We start from the raw sequence: 18848 nt of genomic DNA, 5'->3' as shown, positions 1-18848 counted from the left end.
TATGCAAACGTTAAAGACGCATACAACGCCACCCCACTGCCTGCACTTGGGAAAGCAGATCATAACCTGGTTCTGCTTCAGCCTCACTACAAACCAAGAGCGAGGGTCCTACCTACAACCACACACTCATTCAGGAAGTGGTCCCCTGAGGCAGAGAAGGCTCTGAGAGAATGCTTTGGAACTACAGACTGGGATATCCTGCAGGGGTCACATAGTGAGAACATTGAGGAGGTTGTTGACTGCACTACCGACTACATCAACTTCTGTATGGACATTGTAGTTCCAGTAAGAACTGTATGCTGCTATGCTAACAACAAGCCATGGATTACAAGTGACATCAAGGGCCGTTTGAACCAGAAGACAAGGGCTTTTAAAGGTGGTGATCAGCATGAGCTTAAGCACGTGCAGAAGGAACTCCGAGTCCAGATCAGGGTGGCGAAGGAGCAGTACAGGAGAAAGCTGGAGCAGAAGTTGCAGAATAACAGCATGAAGGAAGTGTGGAATGGGATGAAGATCATCACTGGCTGCAGCTCGAAGCGGGGTGCCACCATCAAGAGAGATGTGGAGAGAGCAAACCAGATGAACAACTTTAACAGGTTTGACCACCCTAACCCACTCTCACCTCGGAGTACTGCACCCTCCGCCCATCCTACTGCGGATACCTGCATAGGTGAGAGTTTACCCCAACCCACAATTACAGCAGCCCAGGTAAGCAGAGAGCTGAGGAGACTTCATGCCAGCAAAGCAGCGGGTCCAGATGGAGTATCGCCACGACTGCTGAAGGCCTGTGTGTTGGAGCTGGGGAATCCTCTACAGCGCATCTTCAACCTGAGCCTGAACAGGGGAGAGTCCCGAGGCTTTGAAAAACATCTTGCATCACCCCAGTCCCAAAGGTATCACGCCCTAGTGAGCTGAATGACTTCCGGCCTGTCGCTCCGGCTGCCCGAAAAACCTTACGAGACCGATATCCAACCCCAACATCGCGGCAGGCGCACGGGTTTACGGCCACAAAAATTCAAAGAGAAAGGCGACTTCGATTAAAGCTCTAGAGGCCTGAAAGGCGATTTCGACTACAGCCCAAGGCCTAATTACGCATTCTGATTCAATTACGCATTCATTCAATACACCTATATCAGGTTTGTGGTGCTTATACTTATTACTATTCCATATTGTACTAGAACATTCATCATTCAATATTATACTATAGGCCTGGAAAATTCATCAACTAACAGTACAAGCCTGTACAGTAATGAGTAAAGTGGACTACCATGATTACAAAACAACTTCTTCGTTACTTATCATTTGTTCTTCATACACTGCTGACACAAACTTGTGCCCGTTTCATCTTACGGGATGGGAGCAGGGCCCTCCTCACTCACTCACCAGCCTAGGGGCCTATCATTATATCCGTTTAGCTAGCGAATGAGAGAACTACTTAACAGATTTAGATCGGGTTTTTTTTTTTCTATAATTTGCTTGAACATTCCAGTTGATTTTGCGACTTCTCTCATCGCGCTAAGAATCATAGTTCGATTGCAGGAGTAATTTATTCACGTTATTCCTAGACATAGGCTGCGGGCCGAGGGGAGGGGAAAGAGTGACATCAGGAGTAGGGAGCCAGGCAGGGCCCTCCTCACTCACACACCAGCCTCCGTTCGAGTTGCTCTACCTCTGCGTTTTGGAGTGTACCCTTCCTCCAGTTAGCTAATGATACCCGTTTGATTATTGATTTTTAGTTTGTCCTGTTTCACTAATACGCAGGCAGAGCTGCGGGAGATGGCTAGTATTAATATAAACAAAAGAATTAAATATCAATAAAGAAGACATAAAACAAAGACTTGAACCTCAGCCAGTAGAGGAATTCTGGATCAGAAATAAAAACATACATGTGCGTCGCCACCCACATATAAAGTGAAACACACACACACACACACACAGCTGTTCCCATTAATACAAACACACTCAGTCTCCCTATTGTCATACATGGATGCCTTGGGCTTGTCAAGTTGCAATTCCACCCCGAGTTGTGGGTTGGCGCTGCCTCCTAACAGCTCTCCTCTCTTTTCATCTGCAGATATGGAGAATCATGGGCCAATGACGCATGATGTCACTACTAGGCTTGGGTCACCTGAACCACCCCTTCTGCCATCTTTCCCCAGTTTGGTTGGAGACTCCCATCTATAAAGATGTATTTTTGTGACCTACTTTGTTTTTTTTTTTTTTTTTGTGTACAACAAAATACGGGGATCATGAATTGGTGGTCCAACCCTTGATCTTTGTTTCTGTTTCTTACTACACAATACTATTGTTTCTTAAACTATGGGCTGCCACCTTTTGGGTCGTGCAGGGTTGTGACTCACCGTTTAATTTAATGTGAAAGGGTTGTGTATGGTTTGCCAAGTGTCTCACTATAGGTTGCCACAGATGACTACCTGCAACGATTCTCAAAGGGGGGGGGGGTGACCGGGTGACCCCCCCCAAGCTATCTGATGGTAGTCATGAACTAGAAGACACTAAGAAGGGCAAGACTGGGTCACAAAGAAAAACTATTCATTCAATCTGCACATACCCGTGAATTTTTTCCAGTTCCAGAGCATGTTCTTTCACCCTTTGCTGGTACTGACGCTGCAGCTCTTCTCGTTTCCGAGACTCAGTCACCACTGCCTCCTGCAGCTTATCAACTTGGATGCGCAGCTCACTCGACTCGGCCTGCTTCATGCTCTCCACGGACTTCAGGCGAGCGAATGTGGCATCGTAACATTCCAGGTCCCGATCGCGCTCCTCCAGCACTCGCAGATTGTGCATGAAGTCCTCGCTCAGCTGGCGAAACTTCTCCCTCTCCTCCTTCAGCTGACCAGTGGCATCATGCAGGGCCTTCTCCATTAAGCGCGTCCGCTGGGCCTGCAGTTCCTTCCACTCCTGTTCTTTGGAGGCTAGGAGAGCGTCGAGGTCAGTGTCCACAGGATGCATTGTTTAAGAAGTTACTGCAAGCAAGCAAACAAAGCAACACATTAGTAATATTTAACTTAAAAATTCTAAAGTACAAGAGATGGACCGAAATTAATGAGCAAAGCCCCATTACACATGCATTCAGCAAACAGAAGAATGAATGCTGTTTGACAGATAGTACCATCTCTTGTCGCACCCTTCACTTGCTAATGGAAGCATTAGCTTAAATCATGTGACCACACAGATGTTAGACAACATGGTCGACATTGATGTATCGTTCCATCAGCGCACCGCGATTGAATTTCTAGTTAAAAAGGAAATTCATGCGACTGATATCAATCCTAGACTTCAGTGTGCATGGCTGACAGTACCCTAAGAAGGTGGGCGACACAAAAACATCACAGCATGAAATGACATCACCTGAATTCACCAAGAAAATAAAAGAAAAAAAGACAGTGCCATCATCTGCAAATGTGATGGGTACCGTCGTATGGGATGTAGAGGGTGGACCTGTGTGTCCCAATCAGTGGCGTGGCTAGAGTTTGTGCCACTCGGGGCGGGGCTTCAATTTGCCGCCCTCCAACATATCTGAATATATTAACCTATTTAAATAGTTTTTCTCTATACGTCATTTTAATTTCCTAAGATAAATTTTGCATAGATTTATTCATATATAGAGAAACAGCAGTAATATTTCACATATTCATAAGCATCAACTAGACAAGAACATACAGTAGTATAGACACACTGATAAGCCGTGTTCTAATTATTAGTTTAATATCATTACGCTGCGAAAACCGGAACCAGTGTAGTATACAAGTGATAGGTGGCGATGTTTTCTGCGCAGAGCAAGAACGCATTCAGATTGATAACGGAACAAATTTATACATCGTAAATTAGCGGTTTGTCTTCCTAGAAATTATCGGTATAACGTTTATGTTTATTTTTGTTATTGCCTCATAAATTTCAACTGCTGTGTATGATGCCGGCACAGAAGGACAGTCTGAAAATTATTTTTACTTTTTTCATTCATGAGTGATATTTTTCCCCAAACCCTGCTGCTTACACACAAATTGTACCGAGCCTTTTGGCTAATAATGCCACCCCCTCACTACGCCACAGGGTCCTGATCGAAATTCTGCACCCTGGAGTACCAAAAATGTGCTATGGTTTGAGTTGGTTTTAAATTTTCTTGAATTTTAAGGAGGGTAAAAAATTATTTTTGAGTGTCATTAATACCCAAGGAGACCAATTCTGCACTCTGAATTTTATTATAACTCCAAGTGCCATCATCTGATCTGATCAATTAATTCTTGTCTAATATCTTTGGTATATTATTTATTCATCCATCCATTATCCAATCCGCTATATCCTAACTACAGGGTCACAGGGGTCTGCTGGAGCCAATCCCAGCCAGCACACACACAGGGCGCCAGCCCATCACACACCAGGGACAATTTAGGATTGCCAAGGCACCTAACCTGCATGTCTTTGGACTGTGGGAGGAAACCCACCGAGACACAGGGAGAACATGCAAACGAGCCCAGGTCTCCTAACTGCGAAGCAGCAGCGCTGCCCACTGCGCCACCGTGCCGCCCTATTATTTATTCACTCTTATTCTTATCTATATCCGATTTGTTCAGGAATTTATTGTAACTTTGACATCTTGAGCTTCATTCTTTGTATAAAAATGCATTATTGAAATAAATGTTGCAAAGGTCAATAAAGTCTGAACGAGAGTGCACGGTGAAACAGACACAGAGGAGCAATAGATGAAAAACGGCAAACGTGAGCTAAGCCTAAATTTAAAAACCAAAACTGTGTTCCGTCAAAGCCAAGAATCCATATCAAAATTTAAAGTTGGGGAAAACAAAGCAGTATCAGAAATTCAAACACAAAAGCCCACACCGATATCTTTTTGTGTTTATCTAAACACAAATACCAGGAATCAAATAGGGCTGAACTTTACAGTGTTTATAAAAGTTTAGACCCCTGGGGCAAAACTGGACATTTTGTGCAATAAAAAAAGATGAAACCAAGATAAATTCTGTCAGAGTTTATTCCAGAATTCTTGCAAAATTACAATCTACATAAAGAAGGTGAAAACAAATCAAACGCTTTAGTTTAATCCTACAAAAAGCTGGTTGTGTTAGTGTGCAGACCCTTTGGATGTGGCTGCATTCGGAATCAAACAATCACAAGAGGTCTCATCTCAAATAGCAGTTAGTGCACACCTACCATTAATTCAAGTGGCTCTGAATAAGCTCAGATAAAAAGTTTGGCTGTTCCTGTAAGATTTATTCGGATATCCTCTTGATTGCAACACACTCCAAAAGCCATGGTCCGGAAAGAGCTTTTAAAACATGAACGGAATCTCCTCATTGAAAGTTATCAATCAGGACAGGGGATACAAAAAAGGTATCCAAAGCATTAAACATCCCATGGAGCACACTGGACACATTCATCAACAAGTGGAGAAAATATGGCTGAACCAAGATCAGGACGTCCCTCCAAGACTGATGAGAAGACAAGCAGAAAACTGGTCAAGGAGGCCACCGACAGGCCTACAGCAACATTAAAGGAGCTGGGGGATTTTCCAATAGAGTCCAGCTGCAGTCAAGACAGAACCGAGCACTTCAGATACTATGAGGTCCATAAATTGATGCCCCCCTTCTGGAGCCACTCCTGTTTCACTGGTGAACTGACGCCTATATTACACGCCCCTCATGACGATTTCACAAAGAAATAGTATAAAGTAGTCATTCGAGTAGCCCAGCTAAGACTGTTAGCTGAACGGCTTTCCATACCCACTGCGGATGGCTTCGCAACCTCGCAGCAAGTACAAATAGAAGTTTATTATCTTAGCACAACAGTTTATCCTGGTGAAACTTTATTTTTATTTAAAATAAATATTTTTTTGCACACATGTTCAGTTTGCCACCATTACCATAATAGTACATTTAGCACAAAAGTGTACCGCTAACACAGGGGTGGGGTGGGGGCATGGAAAGTGGGTGGAGTCAAAAGAGATGCCGGTGACAGGGGCATCATATTATGGGCCCCAGAAGGTCTCAGGTCGCTGAATCTGTCTGTCCGAGGCCTAAAACTGTCCTGACTGCAGCTGGACACTTCTCGGATTTTCTGGCAAGTCCTTGTTATTCCCAACATGTGACAACAATCAGTCCGTTCTTCGTATGTGTGGGATGTGGGGCAGTGTAGCAAGACGAGATTTTAACGAGATTTAAAAACTTATCTTTTTAGAAAGATATGTTATTATTGAAGTATTTTATAGGTCTTTTTTTTTTATTTCTTTATTTTAGCACTTTGAGATTGTTTATATAAAGTGCAGTATAAATAAAATTTATTAAGACAAAAGCCTTTACTCACAAAGAAAAACATCCAAGCATGGCTAAACTTTGCAAAAAGGTCCCTCTCCCATGTCTCCCACAACCATGTGGAAAAATGTATTATGGTCTGACGAGACCAAGGTGGAACTACTTGGCCATAATTCCAAAAGCTTTGATTGGCACAAAAATAACACAGCACATTATCAAAAGAACACCTAAGCCACAATGAAGCATGATGGAGGCAACTTCACGCTTTGGGGCTGCTTCATTTCAGCTGAAACTGGGGCATTAGTCAAGGTGGATGGAGTCATGAAGAGCTCCAACTAGCAGTCTCTTTTGGCACAAAACCATTAAGAATCTGCTAGGAAGCTTAAGATGGAGGAACTTCACTTTTCCACCATGACAACAAACCAAAGCATCCATCAAAATCAAGGACGGAGTGGTAGCTCTGAGGCTAGGGATCTGCTCTGGCAATCGGAAGGTTGCCGGTTCGACTCCCGTAAATACCAAAAAGGACTCTGCTCTGTTGGGCCCTTCAGCAAGGCCCTTAACCGGCAATTGCTGAGCGCTTTGAATAGTGAGAAAAGCGCTATATTAATGCAAAGAATTATTATTATTATTAATGGCTTCATCAAAGGAGGGTCAATGTCCTGGAATGGCCCAGCCAGAGCCCACCCAGACCTTTGGGGTGACCTGAAGAGAGCTTTGCACAGGAGATGCCCTCGGAATTTGACACATCTGGAGGAGTGGGCAAAAATCGCCAAATCCAGATGTGCCAAACTGGTAGACCCTAAAAAGACTAAATAAAATCAAAAGGGTCTTCAGCTAAGTGTTAGTTTAGTGTGTGTGTGTCGGTGCACTAATGCAACCATTTGTGTAGGAGTTTTTTTTCCCCTTTTTCACTAAACAGTTTCTGATTTGTTTTCACCATTTTGTATAGACTGCAACTTTGCAATAAAGGGGGAATAAGTTCTGATGGGTTTAATTATTTTAGCACACAAAATTTGCCATTTTGTTGCTGGGGGGAGGGGAGTTTGGTGGTTGTATACTTTTTATATCCACTGTAAACTATTGACCCGATGACATGCTATGGCAACAGTTACCCTAGCAACAGTACAGAAAGATGCTAGAAAATGGAGGCTCCCTTGAAAAATGATATGTTGTTGGAAAAGAGACAAACTAAAAATCAGCACTGCCAAATATTAATCTCACGTGAAATTTAAATGCAGAAATGAAGTTTGCGGTGTTGAAAATGGAAGAAAAAGAAGCAAAACAATGACCAAAAATTAAGTATGAAATCCTATCATGACTATATCAGTGTAATGTTCACTTATAATAATAAAAATTCTTTGCATTTATATAGAGCTTTTCTCACTACTCAAAGCGCTCAGCAATTGCAGGTTAAGGGCCTTCGTTGCTCAAGGGCCCAACAGAGCAGAGTCCCTTTTGGCATTTACGGGATTCGAACCGGCAACCTTCCGATTGCCAGTGCAGATCCCTAACCCTAACCCTAACTTGTGTGCTAATTTATGGGCTTAAAGAACCAGAAAATGAAAAAGGAGCAACATTAAAAAAATAAATAAATAAATAAAATTCACCTCCATGTTGCATACAGAAATGCTTACCACACTCCAATAAAAATTAGCAAATCCATTTTGCAATTTCTGGATTGACACTAAAAAGGCTGAACACTGAGAAATAACAGCTTACATAATGAAGTCAGGAGACCGTTAAGAGCAGAAGCTGGTTGGAATGAACACCGGCAGTTGCGGTGGGACCACCCTAGAGAACCACCCAGTTAATTAGCCCACAGATGAACATGCATGTATGCTTGGGTTTCCTCCCACAGTCCAAAGACATACAGGTTAGCTGAACTGGCGTTGCTAAATTGCCCCTAGTGAGTGTGTCAGCGTGCACACCCTGCGATGGACTGGCACCCTTGTGCCCAATGTTTGCTGTGGTTGCCCCCAGCTTCCCTGTGACCCTGCTCTGGATAAGCAAGTTTGGAAAAATGGAGAGATGGACACAATAGGGCAAAAACCTAACAGCTTGGTAAACAAATACAGTTAAAAGAAGAAACAGGTAGAAATGAACAACTGCAGTTAATTAGCACACAAACGAACGTGTGTGTCCACGTGGGTTTCCTCCCACACACCAAAGACATGCAGGTTAGGTGAACTGACAGTCCTAAATTGGCCCACTTCTGTGTGTTCACCCTGTGAGGGGCTGGCACCCTTGTTCTGATGTTGTTTCTGTCTTGCACCCAATGCTTGCTGGGATATCCCCCAGCTTACCTGCAACCCTGCGGACTTACAAAAAGGATGGGCGCATGCATGAATGCGACACTGAAGAAGCTTCATCTGCACTGCTTGTCACGAAATGTCAGTATTTGGATACAATTGAGGGAGCAGACGTTACAGAAAAACATCAAGTAAAAAGAAAATGATGTAAGACTACAGAAAACCTACAAATTTCTGAATATCATCCGAATGTTCTTTTCTGAACGCAAAAAAAGAGAAGGGGCTATCAAATGAAACAATTAGATCAACTAGAGGCATAATAAAAACTGGTAGACAGAGGGGCACCCCAGGACTGAACCTAAGGGACCCCTACCCTAGGATTTAGGAGCGGCAGATATCTGAGGGAAAGAAAGCAGGTGAAGACAGTCGGTGAGTGAAAGGCCATATTAGCATCTACTCCTAAATAGAAAGCAGAAACACAACTGGTGTCACTGGGCCACATCCTCGCTCACACCAAAGTACACACACTCTGAAAACGTTAAGGTGCTCTGGTCTTACAGCAGATTTCAGCTCCATGAACTCACATGTGGTCCTCAGGGTCAGTCATGCCAGCTCCAGGTTTGGCCTGCATTTAATATTAATTAATTAATTATATTTATATAGCACTTTTGCAACCTACTCCAAGCACTTTACATGGTGGTTGAAGTGGCACTCCACTATCTACCAATGTGTAGCACCCACCTGGATGATGCAATGGCAGCCATTCTTGCGCCAGCACATTCACCAAACATCAGCTATTAGGCAGTGAAGGGGTGAGAGAGATAGCCAATTAGAGACAGGGGATAATTAGGGGGCCCATAATGATCAGGCCATAGTGGGCAATTTAGCCAAAGGAAGGCCTATGAGAAGGTTTATGGATGTGGTGAGAGAGAACATGCAGGTGATGGGTGTGACAGAACAAGAAGACGGGGACAGAAAGAGATGGAAGAAGATGATCCGCTGTGGCAACCCCTAACGGGAGCAGCCGAAAAAAGAAGATGATCAGTGTACACCCTACTCTTTTCAATAAATGCCCAGGGATCTTCTATGACCACAGGGAGTCAGGACCTCAGCTTCACATTTTTTCCAAATTTTATGTTTTTTCCCCCCCTACTGGGATCCACACAGAGACCACATAGTAAACTCCCCCTTGCTGGCCTCACTAACATCAAGCCAAGCTTTTCCTAGATGGTCCCCCATCCAAGTACCGGCCGGGCTAAACATGCTGAGCTTCAAGTGGACTACCTGACCAGACGTTCACCACCACCTAATCAAAGCACCGTGATGTCCCTACATTGATGGATTAAAGACCAGAAGTCCATGTGACCATCATCACCAAGTCCTTCCATCAGAACCCTGAATACCATGAGGACTGATTGATGTCATTTATGTTCGGTAGAATGCCTAGAGGGGGCTGGGTGGTCTCGTGGCCTGGAACCCCTGCAGATTTTATTTTTTTTCTCCCGCCGTCTGGAGTTTTTTTTTTGTTTTTTCTGTCCTCCCCGGCCATCGGACCTTACTTTTATTCTATGTTAATTAGTGTTCTCTTATTTTAATTCTTATTTTGTCTTTTTTCCTCTGTCTTCATCATGTAAAGCACTTTGAACTGCATTATTTGTATGAAAATGTGCGCGGTGGATCAGACTTCGCTTGCGGTTTATGAGACGCGCACTGTAGGCGCCTGCGCACTATGTCTCCTGCGTCCATTGCCGTGTACCTGCGTCTGTGCCTTCCGGTTTACCATTCTCGGTTAGTAATATGGATGCTGTTGTTGTTCAGCTGGTATGGCTGCTAGCATTTAACTGGACTTCTGCTTTAAATAAGCAAGCTGGTATATCCCAGATTCTGTGCTTTGGTGCCAGTCAAGAAATTGCAAAACTGGGTTTGATGAATATTACTACAGGATAGCAAGTATTTCTGTGTGTTAAATGGGGGATTCATTTCAGTTTTTTTAAACCTTCTTCGCCATCATTATGATTTTCATTCCGCTCTTTCTGGTTATTTAAGCCATCGTTTACCATGACCACGTAGTGGGCTGACACGCCAGTAGCTGCAGCTTTTTGACATTCAGTGTCTTCAGCCCCCGTGTCTATTCCACTCACTGTTAGTTATCATTATCAGGATACAATTTAGGAAGTTAACTCCATAAAAGAGGTCAATTTATAGGAAAAGGACAAAAGAGAGGGAAGCATCTGAAACTATGGCAACAACACAAATATCCGTAAATTTCCTGTAAATGGAAATCCTGCACTTCTAGGTTTTACTGAATGCAGAGGAACAGAAGACATAAGAACAGCTGACTACTGTTACTCAGTGTTTGGAAGCCACAATAACGTCACTACAGCTTTAACAGGCTGGAGTGCTACAACAGTTTCCTGATGATTCATTCCGGCTGTGATGAAGTGCCTTGTGTCTTGTATGTGGTGTGCCTTCAATCAACATAGTGAATAATGTCTGTCTAATTTCGAAATTGAGGAATCGGAGGTGGAGGCTTTGTGTTCTCCACAGCCATGGCGAGTATAAACAACAATCGGCAGCAGAATTTGGCTCAGTTGAACTAATGCCATGGTGTCAGAACCACATTAGTTTGACATTGCATCTTAGCAAAAGTTAATTTTGTGTTTCTCTAAATTCCAACATGATACAATCCGAGCTTAGATTTGTGTTTAGCATGAAACAGTCTATCATAATCACCACTTAGACTGCGCCTTCAACACAATCAGAATACACACTTACTCAGAACAAACCATTACCACAGGGAGCAGTGCGATCAACTACTATTTATTAGGTGTACCTCTAAAGTAACTAAGGCTGGAACGGAGGAAAAAACAAAACGGAAAAGCATCCACAAATAAACAGCATCATTAATGCATAGACTCATAGAGCAACATCAGCGCCACACCTTACCAAATGTTTAAAAACTCGGTTGCCAGTTTCCTCATTTATCGTTGTCATAAATGTCACAAATCACCAACAAATTTTTAGAAAGCAAAACTTTTGAAAAAAAAGAATAATAATTTGTAGTCCCGTATTATGATATGCTGACGGCAAAAAAAGAATAAAGGCAGGCAGTGCTCTGGGTCGTGCTGCAGTAAGAAGAGTGCAATAATAAAGTAAAAAGCGACTCACTCAGGATCAGGCTTAGTGGTGTCAAATGAAATCCACCCGATTTCACTGCCTGGGTAGAAAAAAAATTTTTTTTTATTTTATATGGTGCTTTTGACGTACACAATTAGCTCTAAAAAGGTACCAAGTAACCTTAAGTTGCACAGCAGTTGATCAGGCTACGTTTGTAATGCTGTGTTACACTTTATGGTTTCCAGAGAAATTCCACAGGGCAGAGGACCCAGTAGTGACATTAAGCGCATTTCTTTGAGGGCTCTGCAAGTCCCGGCTAAAATGCTGTCCCCCCCCCATAACGTAACGGCATGTCTCCAGTCGGTGTTTTTACAGTTAATCCAGTCTGCGGAAGATGAAAGCTTCCAGGCTTCTCCCAAACCAGCTGACGTCAGCACCACTAGAGCTATGAATGAACAGAAGGCTTTACACGTCTGTCTTTTCGAGAAATTATGATCAATAGATAGTCTGTAAGGGAAGTGTAAAAAAAAAAAAGCAAGCTCATGTCTGAACTTCCAATCAAATAATCATAAGCAGATCTGACCATCTCTTACTCCCACCTACAAGCCTGTGACTGACAGCAGTAGCTCTCTGGGTGAAGCAAGAAGCTCTTGTGTGTCTGGAGGACTTATTGTTTGTTTTATACATAGTTTTTTAGTTACGTTTATCTTTTTTTTTTTTTTTTTTTTGATTATATATTTTTTTCTTTTACCCCTTAGGTTCTATAAACTTTTAAATTTCCCCTTGAAGACAAAGTATATTTATCAGAAAAGGTGTGCTCAAAAAATGCAAAATGAAATGTGCTTTCTCTATCAGCATGCATAGGCAGCTAAATGTGTGTGTATAGCAGGCTGTGTGGGAATAGTGGGACTGGGTTCAACTCAAGTCACTTCACCTGCCTGGGCTCCAATTGGAAAAGCAAAAGTAATGGAAACAATTGTATCTCAAATGTTGTAAATCACCTTGTATAATATATCTATCCATTATAAAAGACAAGACTATTGGCAAGAGATTTTTTCAAGTCCTGCCCTCCTCTCAGCCATTTCCAGTTAATGGCCCACACCCACGGTCCTCTCACCTCTCATTCATGTGAATGCTTTTGTTAGACACTCTTCCTGCACCCTCAACTCTTATAAATTTTTACGTTTTCCAGTCTTCCACCGGCCAAATTACTGTTGAAAGAAGGACTGTAATGTTATTGCGTAATTTATGTCTGAGGGATGGGCTATACAATAGGACAAGATTAGTTGTATTCAAAATTGGTCAAATAATTCTGACATGTAAAATTTTAACAGGCGCCAAGAAAGGTAATGTAGTATATCTTCCACGGATAATATTAGACACCAAAGGAGATCTTGATCTGCCAATTGTATTAAAATGTTTACAGTTTCCCATTAGAAAAGCTTTTGCTATGACAATTAGCAAATCACTGGGACAAACACTCGAAAAAGTCGGTTTATTTATCCATCCATATTACTAACCGAGAATGGTAAACCGGATGGACGCAGGGACATCCGGCCATGGGCCGTGGACGCAAAAGACGTACTGCGCAGGCGCCCCCATAAAACCCCCCTTCCAAGCAACGGAAACCGGATGGAAAGCAACATAAAATTAGAAATGAGGCGCTCGTGGCACACAGAAAAAAGGAGTCAGACGCCGGCGCTGCACGAAGCCCACGGAACACACACAAAGAACAGAATTGAGACCCACGACACACAAAGCCCCCCTGCAGTAACTGAAATAAGAAATGAGGCGACGCGCCCCTAGAACACCAAAAAGAAAGGAGTCAGACGCAAGTGCCACATAGCACACGAAACGCTACGCACACAAAGAAGAGGATTCAGACCCACTACAAACAAACACCCCCTCCACTAACAGAGATAAAAAAAGTGAGGCAACGCGCCCCTAGCACACAAAAAAAAAAAAAAAGTCCGACGCGAGCGCCACACAAACCCATTGGACACAAAACGGGACAGACTACGGACATAGCACACGAAACATACACAAAAAGGAGGATTCGGACCCACGACCACACTAACATAAATAAGAAATGAGACACAAAGCCCCACTAGGGTTACCACTTTTAATACAAAAAAATAAGGGACGCATACTGCAGCGGGGGCCACATCCCAGTGCCAACACTTTGCGGACTCTACTTAAAAGACCCGCCCTCCTCACTGGACAGTTAAAATGACCAATCAAACTAACAATGACATCAAGTATTACCCAATCAAAAGTAGGAAAGGAGGCATCTTCATAAAATGCGTGTGGGATGATTTGCATGAGACGCTGCTTTTAAAAAAAATGATAAAAAAAATACGGGACAAAACCCGTCCCGTATTGATTCAAAACGGGACGCGCAATTTCATTCTCCAATACGGGACGATTCCGTATTTTACAAGACGGGTGGCAACCCTGCCCATTACTGAACGAACCATCCGTATTAAACATACGTCATCTCAACACATTCAAATTAGGCAGCATAGGTCGATCTCATTATACTGATCCACTATTAACCGTTTAACCACAGAAAAGGCTCCATATTAACAGTGAGTGCGATCCTCCTTATAACTTATCCATATCCCTAACGCTGAAGAACAAACAAGTAATGAATTCCCGATCACAGGTACAAAACAATACGGCTCGAGTGACGGGACCAAACACACGAACCCGCATGAAAAAAAAACAATACACGTCGGCTACAACGTGCTTCTGAAACTCCGGAAGAAAAAATGTCTCGGCTCCAAAAACGGAAAGCTCAACTAACACATTAACAGAAACGAGCGCATATGGACAGACACAATGAACGTACACGCATACAGCACGCGTCTCAAAGTGCTGCATCGAAACACCTCCCTTCTCAGACATACAGAAACGGCAGCGAAGGGACAAAATAAATAAACACAGACGTCTACACCGCGCATCTGCAATGCCGGAAAACAAGCAGGCAAGGCTCCAAAAAGAGAAAGCTCAACTGACCGACATACAAAAACGAGCAACACTCAATACAAACAATGCACGCAGTAGACTACAACGGGCTTCTCACACAGCACAGGCAAATCGATTACAGCTCCAAAACAACACGTCCCAAATACTACACATACAACAACGCGCCTCTCAAACGGCACAAGCAAAAGATACACGTCACGAACATCAACGACAGACACCTGCTAAACACTTGCGCCAGTTAGCTGACAACGCGTTCAATAATGAGTCCACTATTCAGGAAAATTCATTGGGATTAATGAATGTCATTTGCAATCATTGTCATTCACTTAACTTCCCTGAAGAAACAACTGGCAATACAAGTAATACATTTACACCTTGTTGTCAAAAGGGTCAAATTAGACTGCCTCCTTTACATTCATATCCTGAATATCTACAGAAGCTTATAACTGACGATGTACCTGAAAGTGAAAACTTTATGAACTGCATTACATCCTACAAGTGGGCGGCACGGTGGCGCAGTGGGTAGCGCTGCTGCCTCGCAGTTGGGAGACCTGTGGACCTGGGTTCGCTTCCCGGGTCCTCCCTGTGTGGAGTTTGCATGTTCTCCCCGTGTCTGCGTGGGTTTCCTCCGGGCGCTCCGGTTTCCTCCCACAGTCCAAAGACATGCAGGTTAGGTGGTTTGGCGATTCTAAATTGGCCCTGGTGTGTGCTTGGTGTGTGGGTGTGTTTGTGTGTGTCCTGCGGTGGGTTGGCACCCTGCCCTGGATTGGTTCCCTGCCTTGTGCCCTGTGTTGGCTGGGATTGGCTCCAGCAGACCCCCGTGACCCTGTGTTCGGATTCAGCGGGTTGGGAAATGGATGGATGGATTACATCCTACAAATCTTTATCCACTATGAACATGAACAGTAGCACTGCACATGACATCCGTCTTGCAAAACTGTTAATTATTGATGAATGTACAATGGCATCCAGTCACTTACTCAACACCATTCATAAACTTCTACAAACATTGATGAATAATAATATTCGCTTTGGAGGAAAGGTACTTTTATTAGGAGGAGATTTTAGACAGTGCTTAGCTATTGGTCCACATGCCATGCGCTCAGCTATTGTTCAGTGCACCTTAAAATACGCAGACAATTGGCATTGCTTTCAAAAGATACAGTTAGTACAAAACATGCGATGTCCAGATCCAGATCATAACAATTGGTTATTACATCTGGGAGATGGTACACTCACCAATACAGATAGACTTCACCCAGATATTAGTACAATTCCTCAAGCCTTTATCTGCGACGACTTTGTTACAGAGATATTTGGAACAGCAATCTCATTACACCAAATGCCCCTTTTAACACAACGCGCTATATTATGTCCAAACAATATTAATGTAGAAAACATAAATACCCAAGTCATTCCATTACTTCCTGGAGAGACACAACTCTTTCTAAGCTCTGACAAAGTTGACTCTGATCACGACGATGACCATCTTCATTGACCTTACAAGTTCTGACCTGAAATTACCTTTTACACTTAAAAGGCGTGTACAAAGAAATTTTCCAATAAACCTTTACACTGTGCCACACACTTTATTGTTTGCTTTCTATTTGCATCATCTACACCTTCACACTATTCTATATCTCATTCATACATCACGCTCTTTGTCATTTCCCAACACCAGGGGTTGGCGAGCGAAGCGAGCAGGGGGCGGAGCCCCCTAGTTAGAGAGAAAGTAACGCTATTCACTCACAGGCAGTATTACATCGTGTTGTCACAATGGAAATATAGATTGATGTATGCTTTATATTGTGCCGCTTTAGCTACATTAGGCATTAGACTATTTTTTGGGCAACTATACTATATTTAAGCTGTCCTTGAGCTTTTAATTTTTCAAGGACCAGGCCACCCTGTCCCATATACTGCTGGTAAAGTTTGCGTGTTCTCCTTGTGTTCCCGTATATTTTTTACCTACATTTTACAATAAAGGTTTGGTTTGGTTTATCGGCGACTGCAAATTAACCCGATTTTGTCTGTGTGTATAGGTGGGCTAAGTGATGGATTGAAACCCTGTGTGGGGTTGGTTTCCTCCTTGTGCTAAATGCTGCCCAGGTACAGTAGGCTATCTTAACAGTTTATAAGTGGGCTAGATAAATGATGAGGACAAATGAGTCCACAATCAAGTTAAATTAACATGGAAAATGATGCTGAAGTGTAAGGCGACACATAAATGACACCCCTAACTGGTGTCTAAAGGTCTTTAAATTCGTGCACGCCGAGGTAGTCTGATCGTCACACAACTGTATAGCACGATATACAACTTCTTTTTGTGAATTGAAAGCAGCATGCATTTTTATGTGAAAGATCAGCGACATAAATTATTATATTCCCCTTTTCCACTTAAATAAAGTAAGTATGATTCAAAGTGCTGCTGTCGGTTGGCACCCTGCCCAGGATTGGTTCCTGCCCTGTGTTGGCTGGGATTGGCTCCAGCAGACCCCCGTGACCCTGTGTTCGGATTCAGCGGGTTGGAAAATGGATGGATGGATGGATGATTCAAAGTGAGTCAGGGGTGGCAGTACGCGCCTCCGCGTCTTTCCTGTGTATTCTTCATGAAGTAACTCTCGACTTAAGTTCCCTCTTACAAATGAAGTGACACACAACTCGCCTTCGTAATAAAATCCTACTCACCTGCAACCACACAACGTTTGTTAGCCACTCATCGATACACAGCGCGAATCACTTCCGGTTCCTCCGCCTCCACCGTCTCGGTTTAAATCAACCGCGTCATCACGGTACCCATAGCAACCAACAAAAACGGCGAAGGGTTACAGTGAAATGTGTCCGTCGGAAAACGTGAATAGCCTTCTTCGAGATGAGTCAATGAGGCATACTAATTACTAATAACTAATAATCGCCGCAGCTTTATAAGAACTTGAAGACGCGTGACGTGCAACACGTTAAATAAAAGGTGTCGTTTGGCCAGTGGGTAGATAGAAGCTGCTGCCTCTCCAATAAATATGTTACAATGGCAAGCCAAATTCACATTTAGAGATATAATATTGGTACTGTTAGATGGCTGAAGTTTGAAGTTCAGATTGTCATCTTTGTGTTCTTTTCATTCTTGTCAATCGTTTTCATTTTGTATAATATTGTTCTATTCATTTGTTATTGATGAAGCGAAATTGTCGGGGCTAAAGACACACCCAAAGGTCTTCACCTGAAATGAAGGCTCTAGGAGTCAGTGGATAGGCAAACAGAGTAATTAGCTTTATTGCAATAAAACTATAACGCGGGCTCAGCTTAATTTAGGCCAAATCAAGCTGAGCCCCGAACAGTTCAAAAAATCACAGTTTATATAATCATTTCTTATCATCGCTCGAAGCAGCTCATTCGCTGCTTTCCCCTGACTCCTTTTCTGCAGCTGGTCTAATTAACTTTTAATATTAGAACCACCAATATTTCTTATTTTTTGTTAATTATCTTTATTTTTCTGCTTCGCTTATTTTTAGGTCGGCTGAGAGCCAACAGGTGTTTTTCCTTCTTCCATCCTTGAGCTGTCTTTATCTCATCATCCTCCCTTCCTGGGTCCTCTCGCTAGGTTATATTGGTAGCTAGAGCTAAGCTTTAATTAAAAAGAAATACGGCATGTGCCTTTATTTAACCATTTGTTTAGCAGGCCCAACTTGTATTAATATTTGCGCTAAGTTTAATGCTAATATATTTTTCTATATTTATTTATGCTAATACATGAATATACTATTTTTTTTTTCCATATTGTACGTCTATATGTGTAATACAGTATCCGTTAATTTTATCTTATTTACCGTAGTTCTTATGGGCGTCCGCAGAGGGGCGGCAAGGAGAAGGCGCACGTTATATATTTATTTATTTATATAGATTTCAGATTGCAGCCTTTGCGTTAATGGACTTGGACTGAAGTTACCATAGCAAAACTATTAAATATACTGCCTTTTCAGTTTTGCATTGCGGGCCTTTACAGCGCCAATACACCAATCCTTCGCTTTTTGAAATCAATTCCGTTTTAATCTACAGTTCAATATCCACATTAAAAACGTGCAGTTCTGAATCTGCACACAATAAAAAATATAACAATAATAATAAATTAAAAGGAACAAGCCGTTTGGTGCTCTCGCTGTTTAAAAGTGTCGTGCTTTTTTTCTGTTTCTTATTTATTGTTTTGCCATAT

At 42.6% G+C, this 18848-nt stretch overlaps 1 protein-coding gene across 1 annotated transcript in view; it reads right to left on the bottom strand.

Annotated features, from left to right (window-relative positions):
• ccdc57 (coiled-coil domain containing 57) overlaps positions 1-17419 on the bottom strand; it is a 92661-nt gene extending 75242 nt beyond the window's left edge. Inside the window, exons 1-2 of the mRNA XM_028819228.2 lie at positions 17330-17419; positions 2570-2984 (exon numbers count right to left, since the gene is read on the bottom strand). Of these exons, the coding sequence (XP_028675061.1) occupies positions 2570-2970 (401 nt within the window). The 5' untranslated portion in view covers positions 2971-2984; positions 17330-17419. The remainder of the gene's footprint in view (positions 1-2569; positions 2985-17329) is intronic.
• Positions 17420-18848: the final 1429 nt, after the last annotated feature.

This window comes from Erpetoichthys calabaricus, chromosome 14, assembly GCF_900747795.2.
Source record: "Erpetoichthys calabaricus chromosome 14, fErpCal1.3, whole genome shotgun sequence".
Classification (NCBI taxonomy): domain Eukaryota; kingdom Metazoa; phylum Chordata; class Cladistia; order Polypteriformes; family Polypteridae; genus Erpetoichthys; species Erpetoichthys calabaricus.
This window is presented reverse-complemented; position numbering and strand designations above follow the sequence as displayed.